The sequence below is a fragment of the Strix aluco genome, chromosome 2 (genome assembly GCF_031877795.1).
Source record: "Strix aluco isolate bStrAlu1 chromosome 2, bStrAlu1.hap1, whole genome shotgun sequence".
NCBI lineage: Eukaryota > Metazoa > Chordata > Aves > Strigiformes > Strigidae > Strix > Strix aluco.
In genome coordinates, this window is record NC_133932.1 from 8204685 (window position 1) to 8219714 (window position 15030).

The window sequence follows — 15030 nt, forward strand, 5'->3', positions numbered from 1 at the left end:
ACCCTTCTCCTGGGAAGCATTAGGGCCAGAGATCAATCTGTGGTCATGACACACACAGGCCTTGATGAGAGCTGTGCAGGGAGACCCCAACTACACTGCAGATGGAAGAAATCTGTAGGGCCAGGGCCAGTGATGGAAGAGGTGGGTGAACGATACAGGGCCCCTGCTCCATGGAAAGGGAAATCTTTCCTCAGTCTGAATCCCAGCACGTCCTTAATACACCAGCTTGGGAAACCCACATCAGCAACCCTTTTTGCCTCACGTCCTTCCCGGAGTTGCAGGAAAAAGACAATTTCATGTGTGCATTTCAAATTCCCTCTCCCTGGCGAGAGGTCCACCACATCCCAGCCCTCACACGTCCATCCCGATGATTTATGTGGGGGCGCTGGGTGGTTCCTGCTTGATGAGGACGTGTTGGGGGGTAAGGAGCCAGTGTCCGCATCTCCCGCTTTCTTTGCCCAGAGGTGGCCTGGGTGATTAGACTGATGGCCTCCTGACGTCAGATGAGATCCGTTAAAAGGTATTTATCTCAGGCTTGGGCCAAAGCTGCAGGAGAGATTAAAAGAGATTGAGGCCAAGATAATCCCCTCGCAGCATCCCACTAAAGTGGCTGGCAAAAGGCACGCCACCAAAGCTTTTTGCCACCCCTGGCCCCTGTGCCCCATTCTGTTTTCTCCATGCAGAGCCCAGTTTGCTGCCGGAGAGGGTGTGACCCTGGCCTTGCCATTGGTTTTCCCTTGACAGGGTGACACCATCCCTCCTCCTGCCCTGCCCAGGACACAAGTGGCATGCTGTTCCCGGGAAAATGGGAATTCCCATGGACTCTGAGGTGCAGCAAGCCCTGCCCCAGTGGCTGATAATCCTAGCCTTTCCTGGCTAATCTTCACTTTATTAGTTTGTTGCTGATATAAACGGAGGGAGTCAAATCTGCCTGTGATGTTTTCTTTCCCTCCAGGAGCAGCGTGCTACTCTCTTTTCACCCCTCCCCATCCACCTGCTTTGCATTACATCCCAATCCGATTTTCCCAAGTCTCTGGTGTCTGATTTAATTTGCCTGACGCTGCTCCTGGAATCAGCCCTCCCCTGGCCCCTCCCGTCCACAGCCTTCCAACTCCCCATGGGGAGATCAGTCCTGGGAGAGGCTGAGGAGCAGAGGCAGCAAGGGACTCACTGGTTGGACAGACAGGACTGACTGGAGACCGCAGAGGGACAAGGGGCTTCTGGCCGGTGGGGACTCATTCTCAGCAGGGGAGGCAGGCTGTGAGGGCCCCGTCCAGGGGGAACTGCAACCCACCTCACTCTACAGATCTCGGTAAGGATGCTGCCTTCTTGCGATGCCTGAGGTCACCTTGGTGAGCCTGGCACTTGGGACCCTGAGTTTCTCGGTGTAATTCTGTGGGGAGTCTTTGTACAGGAACTGATTCCATCAGAGGATGTGGGAGGGAAGATCATGGTGTGGAAGGATTTGGGGTCAGCGCTGAGATGTTTTTACGATGATGAGGGGCATTGCGCTGGGATGGGTTGCCTGTTCTCCCCTTGGCGGGTAAATCTCACCAGTTTCCAGGCCGGAACAGGAGGCTAAAGCCCCTGCTGAGGGACCTGGCACTCGCTACCCATACACAGTCCTGCACACCCAGTGTGCCCCTGTGCACACCTCTTTGCAGCTGGCTGTTTTTCTGGACGGAGAAGGAGCCCTCAGAAAGCAAGAAGCAGAGCAGGGTAATTTTACCATGGCCTTTGATCTCCGTCGCAGGAGAGGGGGATCATCTCTGCATCCGGCTCTGCAAGGAGCCCAGGGTCACCAGGGCAAGTGTGCATGGCCAGCCAGGGATTACACAGAGACTCAAGGATGCTGCCTGTTAATACTCAGTTCTCCCTCCTGCACCTTTCCTTTTTCTATTTACAGCCCTCTCCCAGCATCTCACAGAGGGACCACTCCCTCCCCAGTGTGGGGGAAGCTACCTGGATGATAGGAAATAAGGAGGTTCACCTCCCCTTTCCTCCCACCCCCCACTTGCACCCCAATCTCCACAGGGGAGTGATGCAGGTGGCTTGGTAGGACAGCCCCTGGGGGTGCAGGCTGGGCCCCCACCATGGCATGGTGCAAAGGACATAGCCACTGCCCTGAAAAGCCATGATGTGGCAGCAAAAGGCAGGAGGCGGATGATTCCAGACCCCCCCCTCAGCCTCTCACCACAGTAGAGGTGTGTGGTCTTCTACAAGCACCCACCCAAGGGCTCAGGATTGGTCTGGTTGCCCACAGACAGGAGTGCTACAGCAGGTGCCTCCAGCAAGTTTGTCAGAAAAGGCAGGAAAGAAAGAACTGTCATGTTGGAGAGCAGAAGAAATGAAACATGCTTTCAAAAGCCAGGAACTGTGAACTGGTTGAGCACAGCCAAGGCAGAGCTCAGAAGAGGACTGGCATGAAATGACTAAGCCCAGGCTGTTTGGCTGTAGTGATGCTTGTAGGAAGCACAGCTCTGGACCAGTACTGGTGCCAAGGTCCTCCTGTCAGTAGCTCTTTGCAATGCTGGGGTGGTAAATTGCTTTTTCAAAGGTGCCTGAGGACTTGGTTTCCTCTACTGCTTAGCATCCGGCTGAGAGAGCCCTTACTTCCAGAAAGCACCGAGCATGTGCCTTTCCCATTAAAACCAGGCTGGGCAGCTACCATGAGCAACCGTGAGCTGATCTGTGCATCCACAAGAAATGTGCATCCCTAAGGTCCTGCTGGTCATGGCAGGAAAGTGCCTTGGCCAGACTCCAAACTCCATTCCCCTCTCCTCTGTTCTTTCCCCATTCGGTTCCTCCATTTCCTGTCCTAAATTTACATGACCATGACGAGCTGCTCTTTTGCACAGCCACGGTCCTCCTGGGAGGCAGCTGTGCTCCCCTGGGGACCAGGCAACTCACTCTCCACAAATTGCACTGGGACATGACGGGTGAGGGTGACAGGCAAAGCTGGAGTTATTACTATTGCTCATCAGTGGCTCCTTGTCCTTCCGAGGCTGAGAACAATTCTTAACTTCATTTAGAGTGTTCCCTCAAAGGGATTTAAGGGTTTGGACAGAGTCCTGAACCTAAGCTGCACCTTGTCTATATTTAGTCCTTTTTATCCGTCCTCAACATCATCCCTCTGCCCTTTGATCTGCCAACCGGCTCCAAAAGCCCCTCATCTGGTTGTGTGACTTCACAGAGCAGATGCCTGTGAACTGGTGCTCCCACGCTAGTGCAAGATGGAGAGAGAAACACCCAGGGAAGGAAAGAGAATGGTAAAAAAGCAGAAGAGATGCAAGGAAGACTGGGGATCTGATGGGTAACGAGGAGGATGTGTGCAGCCTGCTTCACCTAGGGCAGAAATTGGAAGAGAGAACAAGGCTCCCATCTCCGTGCAGGTCTGGGTGGGCAAAACCAAAAGTCCACAAAGACAGATTAGGGCAGGTGGGTGGACAATGATCTCAGATAGCCAAAGGTGAGTGAAATAACAGCCTGGAGAGCTTGAGGACCAAGCAGAGGAGACTGGAAGGAGAAATCCAGAAGGAACAATCCAAAGATTGGAGGGGAGGTAGGATCAGTCCTAGGGAAAACTGAGAAAGGGGAAGGTGTGGACTACAGTGGTAGGGCTGGTCTCCGTAGGGTGGCTGGAAGTTCAGGTTGACCAGAGGAAGTTCTGGTGACCAGAGCTGGTCACAGTCTCCACAGCTTGACTGTACACCAAGGTCGAGAGGCAAACGCCACAAGGTAAGGAGGATGTGCAGCTTCCTACCAAAATGTGCAAGGCCTTCCCCAGCATCTCCCCACTTTGTCAGTTAGCTAAGAGATGGTGTGGGGTGCCCAGCCCCTTCCTGCAAGGAACCCCCTCATCTGTCAACATGAGATAAGAAAAAAAAAACAGTGAGAAGGGCCCAGGCCACTGCTGCAGCACGTGCCTCCAGGCTCTGACAGTGTAGCCCTGGGCTCCAATCCTGCTCCCTCACCGTGCACTGGGGCCAGCAGAATGGGCCAGCAGCCACGTCCAGTGCACGGGCAGGGAGCAGGGAAGAGGCAGCAGTACTGTGGCTCCGTTCAGGCTTGTAGGCAGCAGGTACAAATCTTTTTCTGCGAAGTACAGCCTGAAATAGCCTCCCTCTGGGATAAGCTCATGCCTCCCAGTAGCTATCGGAAACCTATATCTCCCTGTCTTTCCTGCACTCAAAGCCCTGCTGCAGGAGTCATTGACGGAGCAGAAACTCACTCAAAGAAAGCCACGGAGACATTCAGGGGAAGGGATTCTGGAGGAAAATGCAGAGAGCTCTACAAAGCAGAGAGCAAAGGTAGGACTTGGGACCTATCTGCATGACCTTGCCCACAGCCTGGCATGGAAGGACCCAAAGCCCCACTGGCTGGAAGAGACAAGGCCTTCAGGCAACAGGCCAGAGGGAAATGGAGGCGATGTGACCCGCAGGGACCAAGAGAAATTCTGCAGATGCTGCTGGAGCATTTCTTGTCCTTGGGACAAAGCGCTGGTTCTAATGATGAACCACACCTGGAGCACATCTGGACACTCACACCGACCCAGAGAAAGACTGAGGCAATGAAAGAGCAGATTTGTCAATAAGAGTGGGAGATGTTAGAATCACTGGAGAAGTTTTAAGTGCACGTAACAAGAAAGAGAGAACAAAACAGAGATGCTGTATAATCCTATGGTGCACGTGTATCTTGAATATGGATTTCAGTTCTGGTTCACTGCTCTCTCTGCAAAAACATATCATCTATCCTCTGTAAACAACTGAAAAGGGCTTAGAGAACAACAGAGGTAATAGGATGTAACGGCTTACACGGGAGGAATGACTTAAGTGTGTTCTGCAGTCTGGAAGAGAGATGGATGACAAAGATCACCAAGTGATGCTGAGGTGAATAGAGGCCAGTTATTTGCTAGTTCTTCCAACTCAAAAGCTAGAGACCAACAGGTGGAACTAGTGCCACTGGGGAGTAGCAGAACCAGGAACTTCTTTGCAGAGCCTGCCACTAAGCTGTAGAACTCATCACCATGGGGTACGGAGGGTACTAAACTTTGATATGGGCACAGAAATTGTGAGGACAAAGGCATAGAAGAAAAAAATCCACCAAGGACTTGTGTACAGTAATGCTGTCTCTAGCTTTGGACATCAGTGAAAAGACAGGGCTAGGAAAGTAGGAGAAATACCACTATCTGTTTATGTTTTTCTCAGATTCTTCCCTAGGCATCTACCTTTTTTTTTTTTCTTTTTTGGATGGGAAACTAGAAGGGAACCCTGACAGAGCACCTCAGCAGCCCTCAGATTTCCTTGATGGTCAAAGGCACTGCCTGGTGCTGCTTTGCCTAGAACAAATGATAGGAAATAGGCACTGGGCTCCCCGCATTGTTTCCTCCTCCTGGAGCTGAGATGGACAGCTTAGCTATGCATGGACAGGGAGAAGCTGATGAAGAGGACCCAACACTTGGTAGGGCTTGGAATGGAGGGGTTAAAAATAAAGAGGTAAGGGAACAAGTGTGGCCAGAATCTCAGCAAGAGGCTCTGGAGGTCTTCAGCTTCCCAGTGTACACGTAAGCAGGACACAAGACCAAATGGACCTTTGATCAGGCCCAGTACGATCTTCCCAAATGCTAAGGGCTTTGACCAGATACAGCACAACATTACCAAGCATTCAGCCAAGAAATGGTTGCTAAGCCTTTATCAGAGCTGCCTGCATGTGCCTAACTGAGCAGTCATATTAGTGCCCTTTCTACCTCACACCTCTCCCTTGGTTTGTCTCCCCAGAATCAAGGCTGCCCCACGTGGAGGAGCCACCCCTAGGTCAGAAAGATGGGGGAAATGGAACAGATGAAGCAGGAGGCTGAGCAGCTGAAGAAGCAGATTGCGGTAATGCTGGCAGCAGTCGTGAAACTGCTGAGAGAGTGTCTACCCACCCCACGTCCAAGTTCTCCTCCTCAGCCACAACTTGGAGTTGAGCTTTCACCACCTACATCCTTGGAGCCCTCTGCAGTTCTGCACAGCCCTTTATTTAAGTGCTAAGGGAGATCTTCATAGCATGGTGGGGGAAGAAGGGGAGGGGGAGGGAGAGAAGAGGGGCCACTGCAATGGTAAGGAAGTGGCCACCGGCACTGTGTCTGCAGGGGGCCAAAGAGTGTAGTGTGACCCCAGGACCTCCTCTCTCTGGGAGGCAACTGGTGTTCTGCCAGGTAGGAGGATCCATGGAAAGGGTGTAGCATGAGGAACTGGATGCTGAGCAGTTTTGGCTCACCTTCCTGATGTCTGACTGGTGCCAAGGTGCCCTAGTCACAGACCAGGATCCCCCTGTGCTGGCCACAATCCAAACAGAGCAAAGCCACAGTTCCTACTTCTGGCAGCCCCCAGGTTGTGCCCCTGAATTTCACTTGCCATTGCCTTCATCACACAGCTTTTTTTCCATCTCATCTGCTCTTGTCTCTTCTCCAGGATGCCCGGAAAGCGTGTGCAGACACAACGCTTGCTCAGGTAAGGGGCAGTGCTGGCTGGGCAGGTGAGTATGTGTAGGGGTCAGGTAGCACCACTCCAAGGGGGACTTTCTCTGATTGGGAAGCACAGTTAGGAGGCAGAGATGTGGGCAGCAATAAAGCTCCTGCTAGTCCAAAATTAATTCTTTCTCTTCCCCCACTCTTTCCTCAGATTGTGACTGGAGTGGAGGTTGTTGGCCGCATCCAGATGCGGACCCGAAGGACCCTGCGTGGGCACCTGGCCAAGATCTATGCCATGCACTGGTCCACGGACTCCAAGTGAGAGAGATGCTGCTGACTTGCTGGGTGCAGGACAGCACAGGGGTGTGAAGGGCAAGACGACTCTGATGGGAAGAGAGCTACTAACATGGTCTTGTTCCTCCCTCACAGACTTCTGGTCAGTGCCTCACAAGATGGGAAACTGATTGTGTGGGACACATACACAACCAACAAGGTAGGACTGAGAGGGCTGCAGCAAGCAGGGTGTGGGAGTGGGTCCCCTTGGAGCTAGCGCCCCTGCCGTGCTCTCTGTGCTGCCAGAGTGCCGACACGTTTTTTTGTTCTCCCAGGTTCATGCCATCCCTTTGCGTTCTTCCTGGGTCATGACCTGTGCCTATGCCCCCTCAGGCAATTTTGTGGCCTGTGGGGGCCTTGACAACATGTGCTCCATCTACAGCCTCAAGACTCGGGAAGGCAACGTCAAAGTCAGCAGGGAGCTCTCAGCCCATACAGGTGTGTGTGTGTGTTGCCCGCCTGCCACCTGGGTGCCTGCTGCTTCCAAACCTCACTCTTCTAGCCCTGCCCTGTTTCTCATATTTGCTTGTTCACACTTCCCAGGTTACCTCTCCTGCTGCCGGTTCCTTGATGATAACAATATTGTGACTAGCTCTGGAGATACCACATGGTGAGTGTTATCTTCTGCACCCTAGTGACTTCACCTATGGCTCTTAGAGGCAGAGCACACATCATCAAGCGCAGTCCTTTTGCTCTGCAGCAGTCCACAATCTAAGGATGAATTACTCCTACACAGAGCACCTTAGGAAGCCAGATCTATTCTTCCTCCCTTGTCAGAACAGGTTCTTCTTCTCCCAGTTGAGGTCAGATCAAGATGCAGGTCTACTGGTGAAGCAGTAGGGACCATGTTGTCAGCTCTCACAAAGCACAATGTCATTTACCCCAGGACAGAAAACATCATAAATTTATGTGGAGCCCACACACACGCTCCACTTCTCAGATCTTGCTCACTGTGCAAGGGAGACCTGCAAAGCCAGTGCCTGGATCCTTTGGTTCCTGGCTCTCAGTCTCGCTGTGCTGACTCTGAGCAGTGCCAAGTCTTTATTCACTCCCACCCCATCCCAACACCTGCTTTGGAAGAACCTCTTGACCGAGGACAAGTCAGGATGTGGCATTTCCATCAGAGATCAAGGCTACACAGGGATTGTTTGCCTGGCTGTAACGTGGGATCCCAGTGAACATGGCCTGTGCATCCTATGGGCGTGGGTGCAGCACACCTTTTTGAGCCTCTGGGTCCCTCTTACCTCCTCTCAGTATTCCCTTCAACTGTTGCAGTTATGGGAATATGGTCAAACCTCACCCTCAGCCTTAGTCTAACTCTGCTTTGGTAAAGGTATGACCAGCAACAGCTGTGAAGATATCTCCTGTTGTATACAGCTGACTCCAGCGATACTCTCACCCATTTTCTCATGCTGTAGCCAGGTCCGTGGCTTCCCTCCTTTTGTTTGCGAGTGGGACGGCTCTTCAGCCCAGCTGTCAGCCTGTCCTGCCTGGGCTGGCTCTGAGAAGTTCTCTCCTCTCCTGCAGCGCTCTCTGGGACATTGAGACGGGGCAGCAGAAGACTGTGTTCCTGGGTCACACCGGAGACTGTATGAGCTTGGCTGTCTCCCCAGACTTCAAACTCTTCATCTCTGGGGCTTGTGACGCTACTGCCAAACTGTGGGATGTGCGGGAAGGCACCTGCCGTCAGACCTTCTCAGGGCACGAGTCCGATATCAATGCCATCTGTGTATGTATGTTGTCTGCACAGTGGTGGGGAGGCAAGGAAAATGGAGGGTGGACCAGCTCTGAAACAGTCCTGGGACAAGGCTGAAAGAAGCTGTCAAGAGTTGTGTGGGGAACAAGGGTCTCAGGAGACCCTGGCCCCATGATCCAGCCTGAAGCAGGGAGGGCCTGAGTTCACTGACGTTTAAGGGCTGGCTCTTCCCAGGGTCCAGAGCACCAAAGCATCTAGGTCTGACTCAAAGCACTGCTTGGACTCAGCCAGCACAGCTTGGTCTGTGGAGCTCAGCACCCTAATACAGGTGCTGGTGCAGCTTTGCTCATAGCAGGTGTTGGGAACCATGGTTCAGGCGTGCCCCAGGAGCCCTGGAGCAAGACACAGGTGAGGCAGCAGGAATACCTAACTCAGCTGAGGGTCCTGGTCAGCTCCAGATGGCAGAGGTGGGAACTTGGGGTCAGAGAGAGATCCTCTGAAGGTGCAGTCTTCATAGGAGGCAGCACAGACTTTTGGGAGCAAGTATGTCCCTCAGAGGCAAGGATTCAAAGCAAAGCCCTAGAGGTGGCAGGACAAGAAACGTATCCGTTTAATCCCATGCCACTAGCCAAATGATTTTACCGTCTTCCTGCCGTGTCTGCTTGCTTGAACCACCCTCCACTGACTTCAATTAGTACAGCTTTTCTCACCTGTCCTGTAGTTTCCCCTGCTGCCATATGGTTTTCTGCCATACCTGCTCCCGAGGAGCTCTTTCTTGCTCCTCGGAGCAAGGACACAGAAAAGGAGTGTGTATGAGAAGGTAGAGGTATGGTGGTCAGACAGAGGAAGGCTCTTGTAGCTCTGAACCATGTCAGACCCCATCTGGGGGATAACGGGCGGACACTTGTCAAACCCCGAACTAACAGCTGGAGTGCGAGACAATAATCCTTCCTCAAGCACTGGGGCATCTTGCAATAGCTCTGGCCCCTAGGTCATTTGCTTTCTTGAGGTGGAAGGAGTTTACTAGATGTTAGGAGAAGCATCAGTCTCCCCATTCAGCAGACTCAACTTTTACGATCCAGTGTCTTGTCCCGTTGGGTTTCCCAACCTCTGTGGCTTCCTGGTGGTTAGCAGGGAGGCAAAGAGTTGGGGAAATCTGTAAGGCATGGCCTGATTAAAATCTGGTGTGTGCCCTCCTCAGTTCTTCCCTAGCAGTGAAGCCATCTGCACCGGCTCAGACGATGCCACTTGTCGCCTCTTTGACCTCCGGGCAGACCAGGAGCTCGTAGTGTACTCTCATGAGAGCATCATCTGTGGAATCACATCAGTCGCCTTCTCCCGCAGTGGGCGCCTCTTGCTTGCTGGATATGATGACTTCAACTGCAACATCTGGGACTCCCTGAAAGCAGAGCGTGTGGGTGAGTGGCTCCCAGAGGTACCTCTTTCAGTCCCTGAAAGGTCTTCTGTCCCTGTCAAGGCAAGGAAAAGGCTTTTATTTTTTCTAAAATGGACACATCTTATACTGACTGAAACCCAACAAAGCTTCCTTGCACTTAAGGAGTACACCATAACTAGTATAACTCTCTTTTGTATAGAAGAACTATTGTTTTTAACATTAAGGAAGCCAAACCTTTAAACAACATTGTTTCAAGGGGGAAAAGAGCATTAAGGTTCCTATTAGCTAAAACTGCTCACAAACACCAGTAGTATTTCCTGCTTTCTCCTAGCCTGTGCAGTTTGCCAGTTCCAGCTACTCACGGTGCCGCTTGGTGGCCAGGCACCAAGCTGAGCATGAACCTGGGCTTCCATCCAACACCTCTGGATACTCTGTGATGCTTGTACACAGAATACACCCAAGTGCCATTTTTCTTTCAGATGTGGCCCCTAGCCTCTGAAAGTTTATAATGCAACCCACCAGTGACATTGGTGTTTCTGTCTTATCAACGATATTATCCTTTCTTAGTCCTACCATTGCTCCAGGGTGATAGCAGTTGTGTGAGGATTCAGCTAGCCAGACCTTCCCAAGCATATTGTTCTTTGGCCAGTCCCTTGAGTGGTGGCACAAAACTTCTTCGGCATGTTTGTTTTTATTAGCCACATACTGATCATAACACGTTGTGCAGAAACAGGCAGCACGATACACAGGGGCGTAGGTACGCAGCCTACAATGCATATCCTCAGCGTGGTCAACACCTTCATCTCTCCCAGGCCTCACTTATTTTTCTGACCTCTCTTCTTTCCCCCCCATAGGAATCCTTTCTGGCCATGACAACAGAGTGAGCTGCCTGGGGGTGACAGCAGACGGCATGGCCGTTGCCACCGGCTCCTGGGACAGCTTCCTCAAGATTTGGAACTGAGGACTGCAGCAGAGAGGGAAAGAGCAGCAGAAGCATGGCCCACAGCCTGAGCCCATGCAAACAGCATCACCAGCTGAGCACAACAGAAATGCCTACCTACCACTCCCGCTTGTCTCTAGACACAGGTCACTTGTAGGGGTCTCCCAGTGAAAGGGAGAGGTCGGGGAGGGGGAGCAGGGGGAGCTGGGAAGCAGGGGCTCACATGCTAGCCCTTCTCTCCACCTCTAAACAGGCCCAGCAGTTTCCAGCTTCATGCAGCCTTGAAGATCTGCAAAACACTGCCTATTATGTCTCAGGACATTACAGTACAGTTCAGACACCCTGCATCTTCCTTCAAAGACCTCTGCCCACATTGACACCCATCCTTTGCAGGACCCTCATCCAACACTCCTGTCCCTGACCAAGCTCTGTCCCTGATTGAGCTCTATCTAGGCTCTCTGTGCAGCTGTCCTATATCCCTGCAGACCACCTCAGAAACATGCTGGGTTTGAGATTTCTATCATGCAACCTCAAACAAAAAAAGCTAGTGTAAATTGGGCTCATTTTCCATTGGGGAGGACTTAGCTTAAGTCTTATCTATGCATAAATGGGGGAAAAGTAGCCCTCAGAGCTACCAGAATACTAGGAAATATTATATTTACTCTTATTGTCTGCTTCTTGCTGTTCCTTCTCTTTCTGCCTCATTCCTGTGTTGTGTGGTAACCCTGTCTAACCAGTAGCCATCAGCCCCTGATTTCAAGCTTTTATAGATTTTCATAGCCCAGGCAAATAAAGAAAGCTCGCATAAGCACTGCAGGCTGTGTTCTTTCCAGCATTGCTATGAGCTACTGCAAACATAACTCTTCTGTGAATACTGCCTGCAGACCCCACCCAGAGAACTTGCTCATCTGCAGGCCTTGCTCTGCCTCAAAGACCCCAGGGGAGGGTGTTCCTCACCTATGCTTTAGTTGAGAAGAGGCTGTTAGTCCCAAGGCTTGCTGCTGTAATTGGGATAAAGAGCTGAAAACACTTCCTTGCAAACCTTGGAGATTTGAGCTCAATTACAGGACACAGCCATTATATTCAGCCCCTATTCCACTTCTTGGCTCAAAGCGACATCCTGAGGTCCCAAGACTCTGCTAGGGAGAGTTGAAGGTCGACAAGGTGTAGTGACTTATCAACAAAAGGTCAAGATAATACCATCTCATCCTATTCTGGATCCCACCCTTGCAACAGGCTACAGCGCTTTGTCTTGTGTTAGTTTCAGGACAGCAGAGGTGCAGCAGAACTCCAGAAGTGACACTAGATACATCAGTCTCCTGCAGAGCTGCAGCTTCCCAGCCCACTCTCTAGTACATGGGTTCAAGGTCAGACCCTTCTCAGCACAGCTCTATGGTGACACGGTAGGGGACAGAGCTGAGTTTTAGAGCTAACGGAAAGCTGAACTATTTCTTCCTGAAACTTTGTCCCCAAAGAAAACATCACACTGGGCAAGCAGGAGACTCCTACTGTCCTATTAGGACATAAACACAGTCAGCAAGTTTTTTAATACAAATTTATTTGCCACAGATAACTCTACAATAAGTCAATAACAGCTGATATATAATAAAAGAACCAAAGTCTGTACTATACATAAGACACACAAAGCTAGGGGGGAGAGAGAGTAAGAGCTCTTTCCCCAACAGGGATAAGTGAGAAGAGTGATCACAAGTCTGGAGTTTCAGTCTATTGCAGGATTTCTCACCCCTAGAAGACTCTCAAAACATAGAAGCAAATTACAGCAAGATCCTGGAAAAGGAAACCTCTAGTTTTCCACAAAAGGACACTGTTGGTTCTCTTTGTTCAAGTCACTCCAAGCGCAGTTCCCAGATTTGAGGTTCCTGCTCAGATCCACTGTCACTTCCTTCTTCTCCACAAGGTTCTCTCCCAAAACATGTCTTTTACCCTAGAGAAATTAAAAAACCAAACATACAGTGTAAAACACAAGTTAACTGAGGGTTAGTTATTCTCAGTGGAATACTTAGCCCATTTTCAGGCTTTTCAGCTCCAGCTCTCTTGTGACAAGTTCTAAGAGTGATGGACTTATTTCTACAACCTAGAGAAAGAATGCACCGAAATGAGCAACATAAGGCAAAAAATACAGCCATTGAACAAGACTTGAAGGCGTCTAGGGACAAGACTGACCCACAGGAAAATACATAGGAAATCAACAAGCTCTACAGGCCTAGGAGCCCACAGTTCCAAACTGTGGCCCTACAAACTAGAGAAATTGAAGGATTTGGTTTTTTTGCAGCCCATTCTCCCTCCCACAGTATGAATCATTAAGCTTTACCTGGCGAGGGGCAGAAGCACTGGGGGAATTATCATCTTGTAGGATGCTGAGGGGAGAGCGGCCAGTTCCACCAGATGTTGCCACGATTTTGTTGTTGGTCTTGCGCCTTACAGGCTTGCTCCCTAGTGACAGAAAGAAACATGTCAGTGTGTCACGACAAAGCTAGAGGATTTTAAATGCCTCATGGCCTTTATGATCTAGCTTGCTTGCCTGCACAGCAAAGACTGTTACCCAAGGACTTCTAGGTAAAGGCTCACAGAAAGGTTGAGGTTGGAAGGGACCTCTGGTCCAATTTCCCTGCTCCAGCAAAGCCACCTAGAGCCAGTTGCCCAGGACCATGTCCAGACATCTTTTAAATATCTCAAAGAATGGAGACTCAGTAACATCTGTGGGCAGCCTGCTACACTGCTTGGTCACCCTCATGGTGAAAAGGGGTTTCCTGATGTTCGGATGGAGCCTTCTGTGTTCCAGTTTGTGCCCTTTGCCTCTGGTCACCACTGAAAAGAGTCTGGCTCTCCCTTCTGTATACCTCCCCTTCAGGTATTATGCTTAAGATCCCCTTGAACCTTCTCTTCTCCAGGCTGAAGAGTCCCAGCTCTCAGTCTCTCCTCATAGGAGAGATGCCCAGCACAGAGTTTTCCAAAGCACAGTCTATATTAAAGACTCTTGGCACCACTCAGTCACAGCATTTAGATGCACCCTTGCTCCCCACCTCTTCCCAAGGAGAAACTCCAAGGTCCCGCTGAACAGGCCTCCATGACCACAAGCCTGTCTCAGACGGGGGAGAGCTGCCATTTACCTCTTGATTTTGACTACCGATTGAAAACACTGTTCAACACCTGAAGGAAAACAGTTCAATAAAAGAACAGCTCCCAAAGGGGCCTGCCAGCTGCACAGCCTCAAGGCCAGGCTATCTGAGGCGGTGGGAGACAGCCAAACCAGGGGGAACGGACGCGGTATCTGCGAGCAAGCAAGCCTGGAGAAGGCACACGCGCCCGAGGGAGCTGATCTGCTCCTGTCAAGGGCCGGGCAGCTCCTCAAGTACACGGAGCGTGTTACCCCCACGCCGAGCACTCACCCGAGGAGAAGCTAGGCCCGGCAAGGTGCGCTGGCCGAGCCGGGGCCGCGCCGGGAGACAGCGGCCTCTCCGCCTCTTCCCGCGAGGCGGCGGCCGCCTCCGGGCCCGGGGAGCTCCGCCAGGCCGGCTCCTCCGCTGCCGGCTCCCCGGCGGGACAGGCCGCTCCCGGCGGCGACGGCTGCTGCGGCGCGGCCTCAGCCCCGAAGGCCTCGCTGAGCTGCTTGACCAGGCGGTCCACGCTGTCTGCCGGGGAGAGGGGGATGAAGGATGGGCTGAGCCGCCGGGCCGCGCCGGGCACCCGCCCCTCCCCGGGGCGGCCTCACTCACCGCTCGACTCGGCTCTCATGGGCGTGCGGGAGATACCGGGCGTGGGCGAGCGCGGATCTCGGTCCTGGCAGGCGCCCGCCGCCGGCTCGGCGGGGCCGGGCTGAGGGCTACCCGCCGGGGAGCTCAGCACCTGCGGGAAGGGCAGGCATGGGGGCGGCAGGCCGGGCCGGGGCCGCCTGGAGGGAGGGCAGGAGGGCGGGCGCCTACCTCGATAGGGGTGCGCAGGATACCGGCGCTGGGGGAGCGGGGGTCGCTGACGTGCGCCAGGTGCCTGTTGCAGGGAGCGGCGGGGGTGGCCGGGGCGCTGCCGGAGACCCCCATGGCGGCGAGCGCCGAGCCGCGCCGCTCTCCCAGCCCACCCGCCGCACCGATTCAAATCTCCCGCCCGCCGGGCGGCGCCGCCCCCTTGGTCCCCGCGGGGAGGCGGGGCCCCTCTCCGCCCCGCCCCCGCCCCACGAGTCCCGGTGTCCCGCG

At 52.7% G+C, this 15030-nt stretch overlaps 2 protein-coding genes across 4 annotated transcripts; one reads left to right on the plus strand and one right to left on the minus strand.

The window, feature by feature from the left end:
* The first annotated feature begins 1054 nt into the window (after positions 1-1054).
* Positions 1055-11627, plus strand: GNB3 (G protein subunit beta 3). Its single transcript, XM_074810673.1, has 11 exons — positions 1055-1312; positions 5778-5879; positions 6456-6494; positions 6666-6772; positions 6884-6947; positions 7063-7225; positions 7331-7397; positions 8315-8516; positions 9685-9901; positions 10734-10965; positions 11073-11627. The coding sequence occupies exons 2-10, from the start codon at positions 5823-5825 to the stop codon at positions 10838-10840; spliced, it is 1023 nt and encodes a 340-aa protein (XP_074666774.1). The 5' UTR covers positions 1055-1312; positions 5778-5822; the 3' UTR covers positions 10841-10965; positions 11073-11627.
* A 732-nt stretch (positions 11628-12359) lies between these two features.
* Positions 12360-15001, minus strand: CDCA3 (cell division cycle associated 3). Of its 3 annotated transcripts, none has more exons than XM_074810747.1 (5): positions 14764-15001; positions 14557-14686; positions 14230-14472; positions 13152-13273; positions 12360-12764 (listed from the first exon to the last, which is right to left on the minus strand). In XM_074810747.1, exons 1-5 carry the CDS (start codon positions 14875-14877, stop codon positions 12624-12626), a joined length of 750 nt encoding a protein of 249 aa, XP_074666848.1. In that variant the 5' UTR covers positions 14878-15001; the 3' UTR covers positions 12360-12623. The 3 variants fall into 3 exon arrangements, with proteins under 3 accessions (XP_074666848.1, XP_074666867.1, XP_074666856.1); XM_074810755.1 differs by lacking the exon at positions 12360-12764 and adding an exon at positions 12811-12914; XM_074810766.1 differs by lacking the exon at positions 14230-14472.
* Between the last annotated feature and the right edge of the window lie 29 nt (positions 15002-15030).

What these genes read in the sequence shown, in the direction of transcription:
- GNB3 (XM_074810673.1), top strand. Translation starts at nt 5,823, where the DNA reads ATGGGGGAAATGGAACAGATGAAGCAGGAGGCTGAGCAGCTGAAGAAG. An exon ending in CAGACACAACGCTTGCTCAG is followed by an intron (nt 6,495 to 6,665) that starts GTAAGGGGCAGT and finishes CTCTTTCCTCAG; the next exon opens with ATTGTGACTGGAGTGGAGGT. An exon ending in CCTGAAAGCAGAGCGTGTGG is followed by an intron (nt 9,902 to 10,733) that starts GTGAGTGGCTCC and finishes TCCCCCCCATAG; the next exon opens with GAATCCTTTCTGGCCATGAC.
- CDCA3 (XM_074810747.1), bottom strand. Translation starts at nt 14,877, where the DNA reads ATGGGGGTCTCCGGCAGCGCCCCGGCCACCCCCGCCGCTCCCTGCAAC. An exon ending in TCCTGCGCACCCCTATCGAG is followed by an intron (nt 14,687 to 14,763) that starts GTAGGCGCCCGC and finishes CCCTTCCCGCAG; the next exon opens with GTGCTGAGCTCCCCGGCGGG. An exon ending in CATGAGAGCCGAGTCGAGCG is followed by an intron (nt 14,473 to 14,556) that starts GTGAGTGAGGCC and finishes TCTCCCCGGCAG; the next exon opens with ACAGCGTGGACCGCCTGGTC.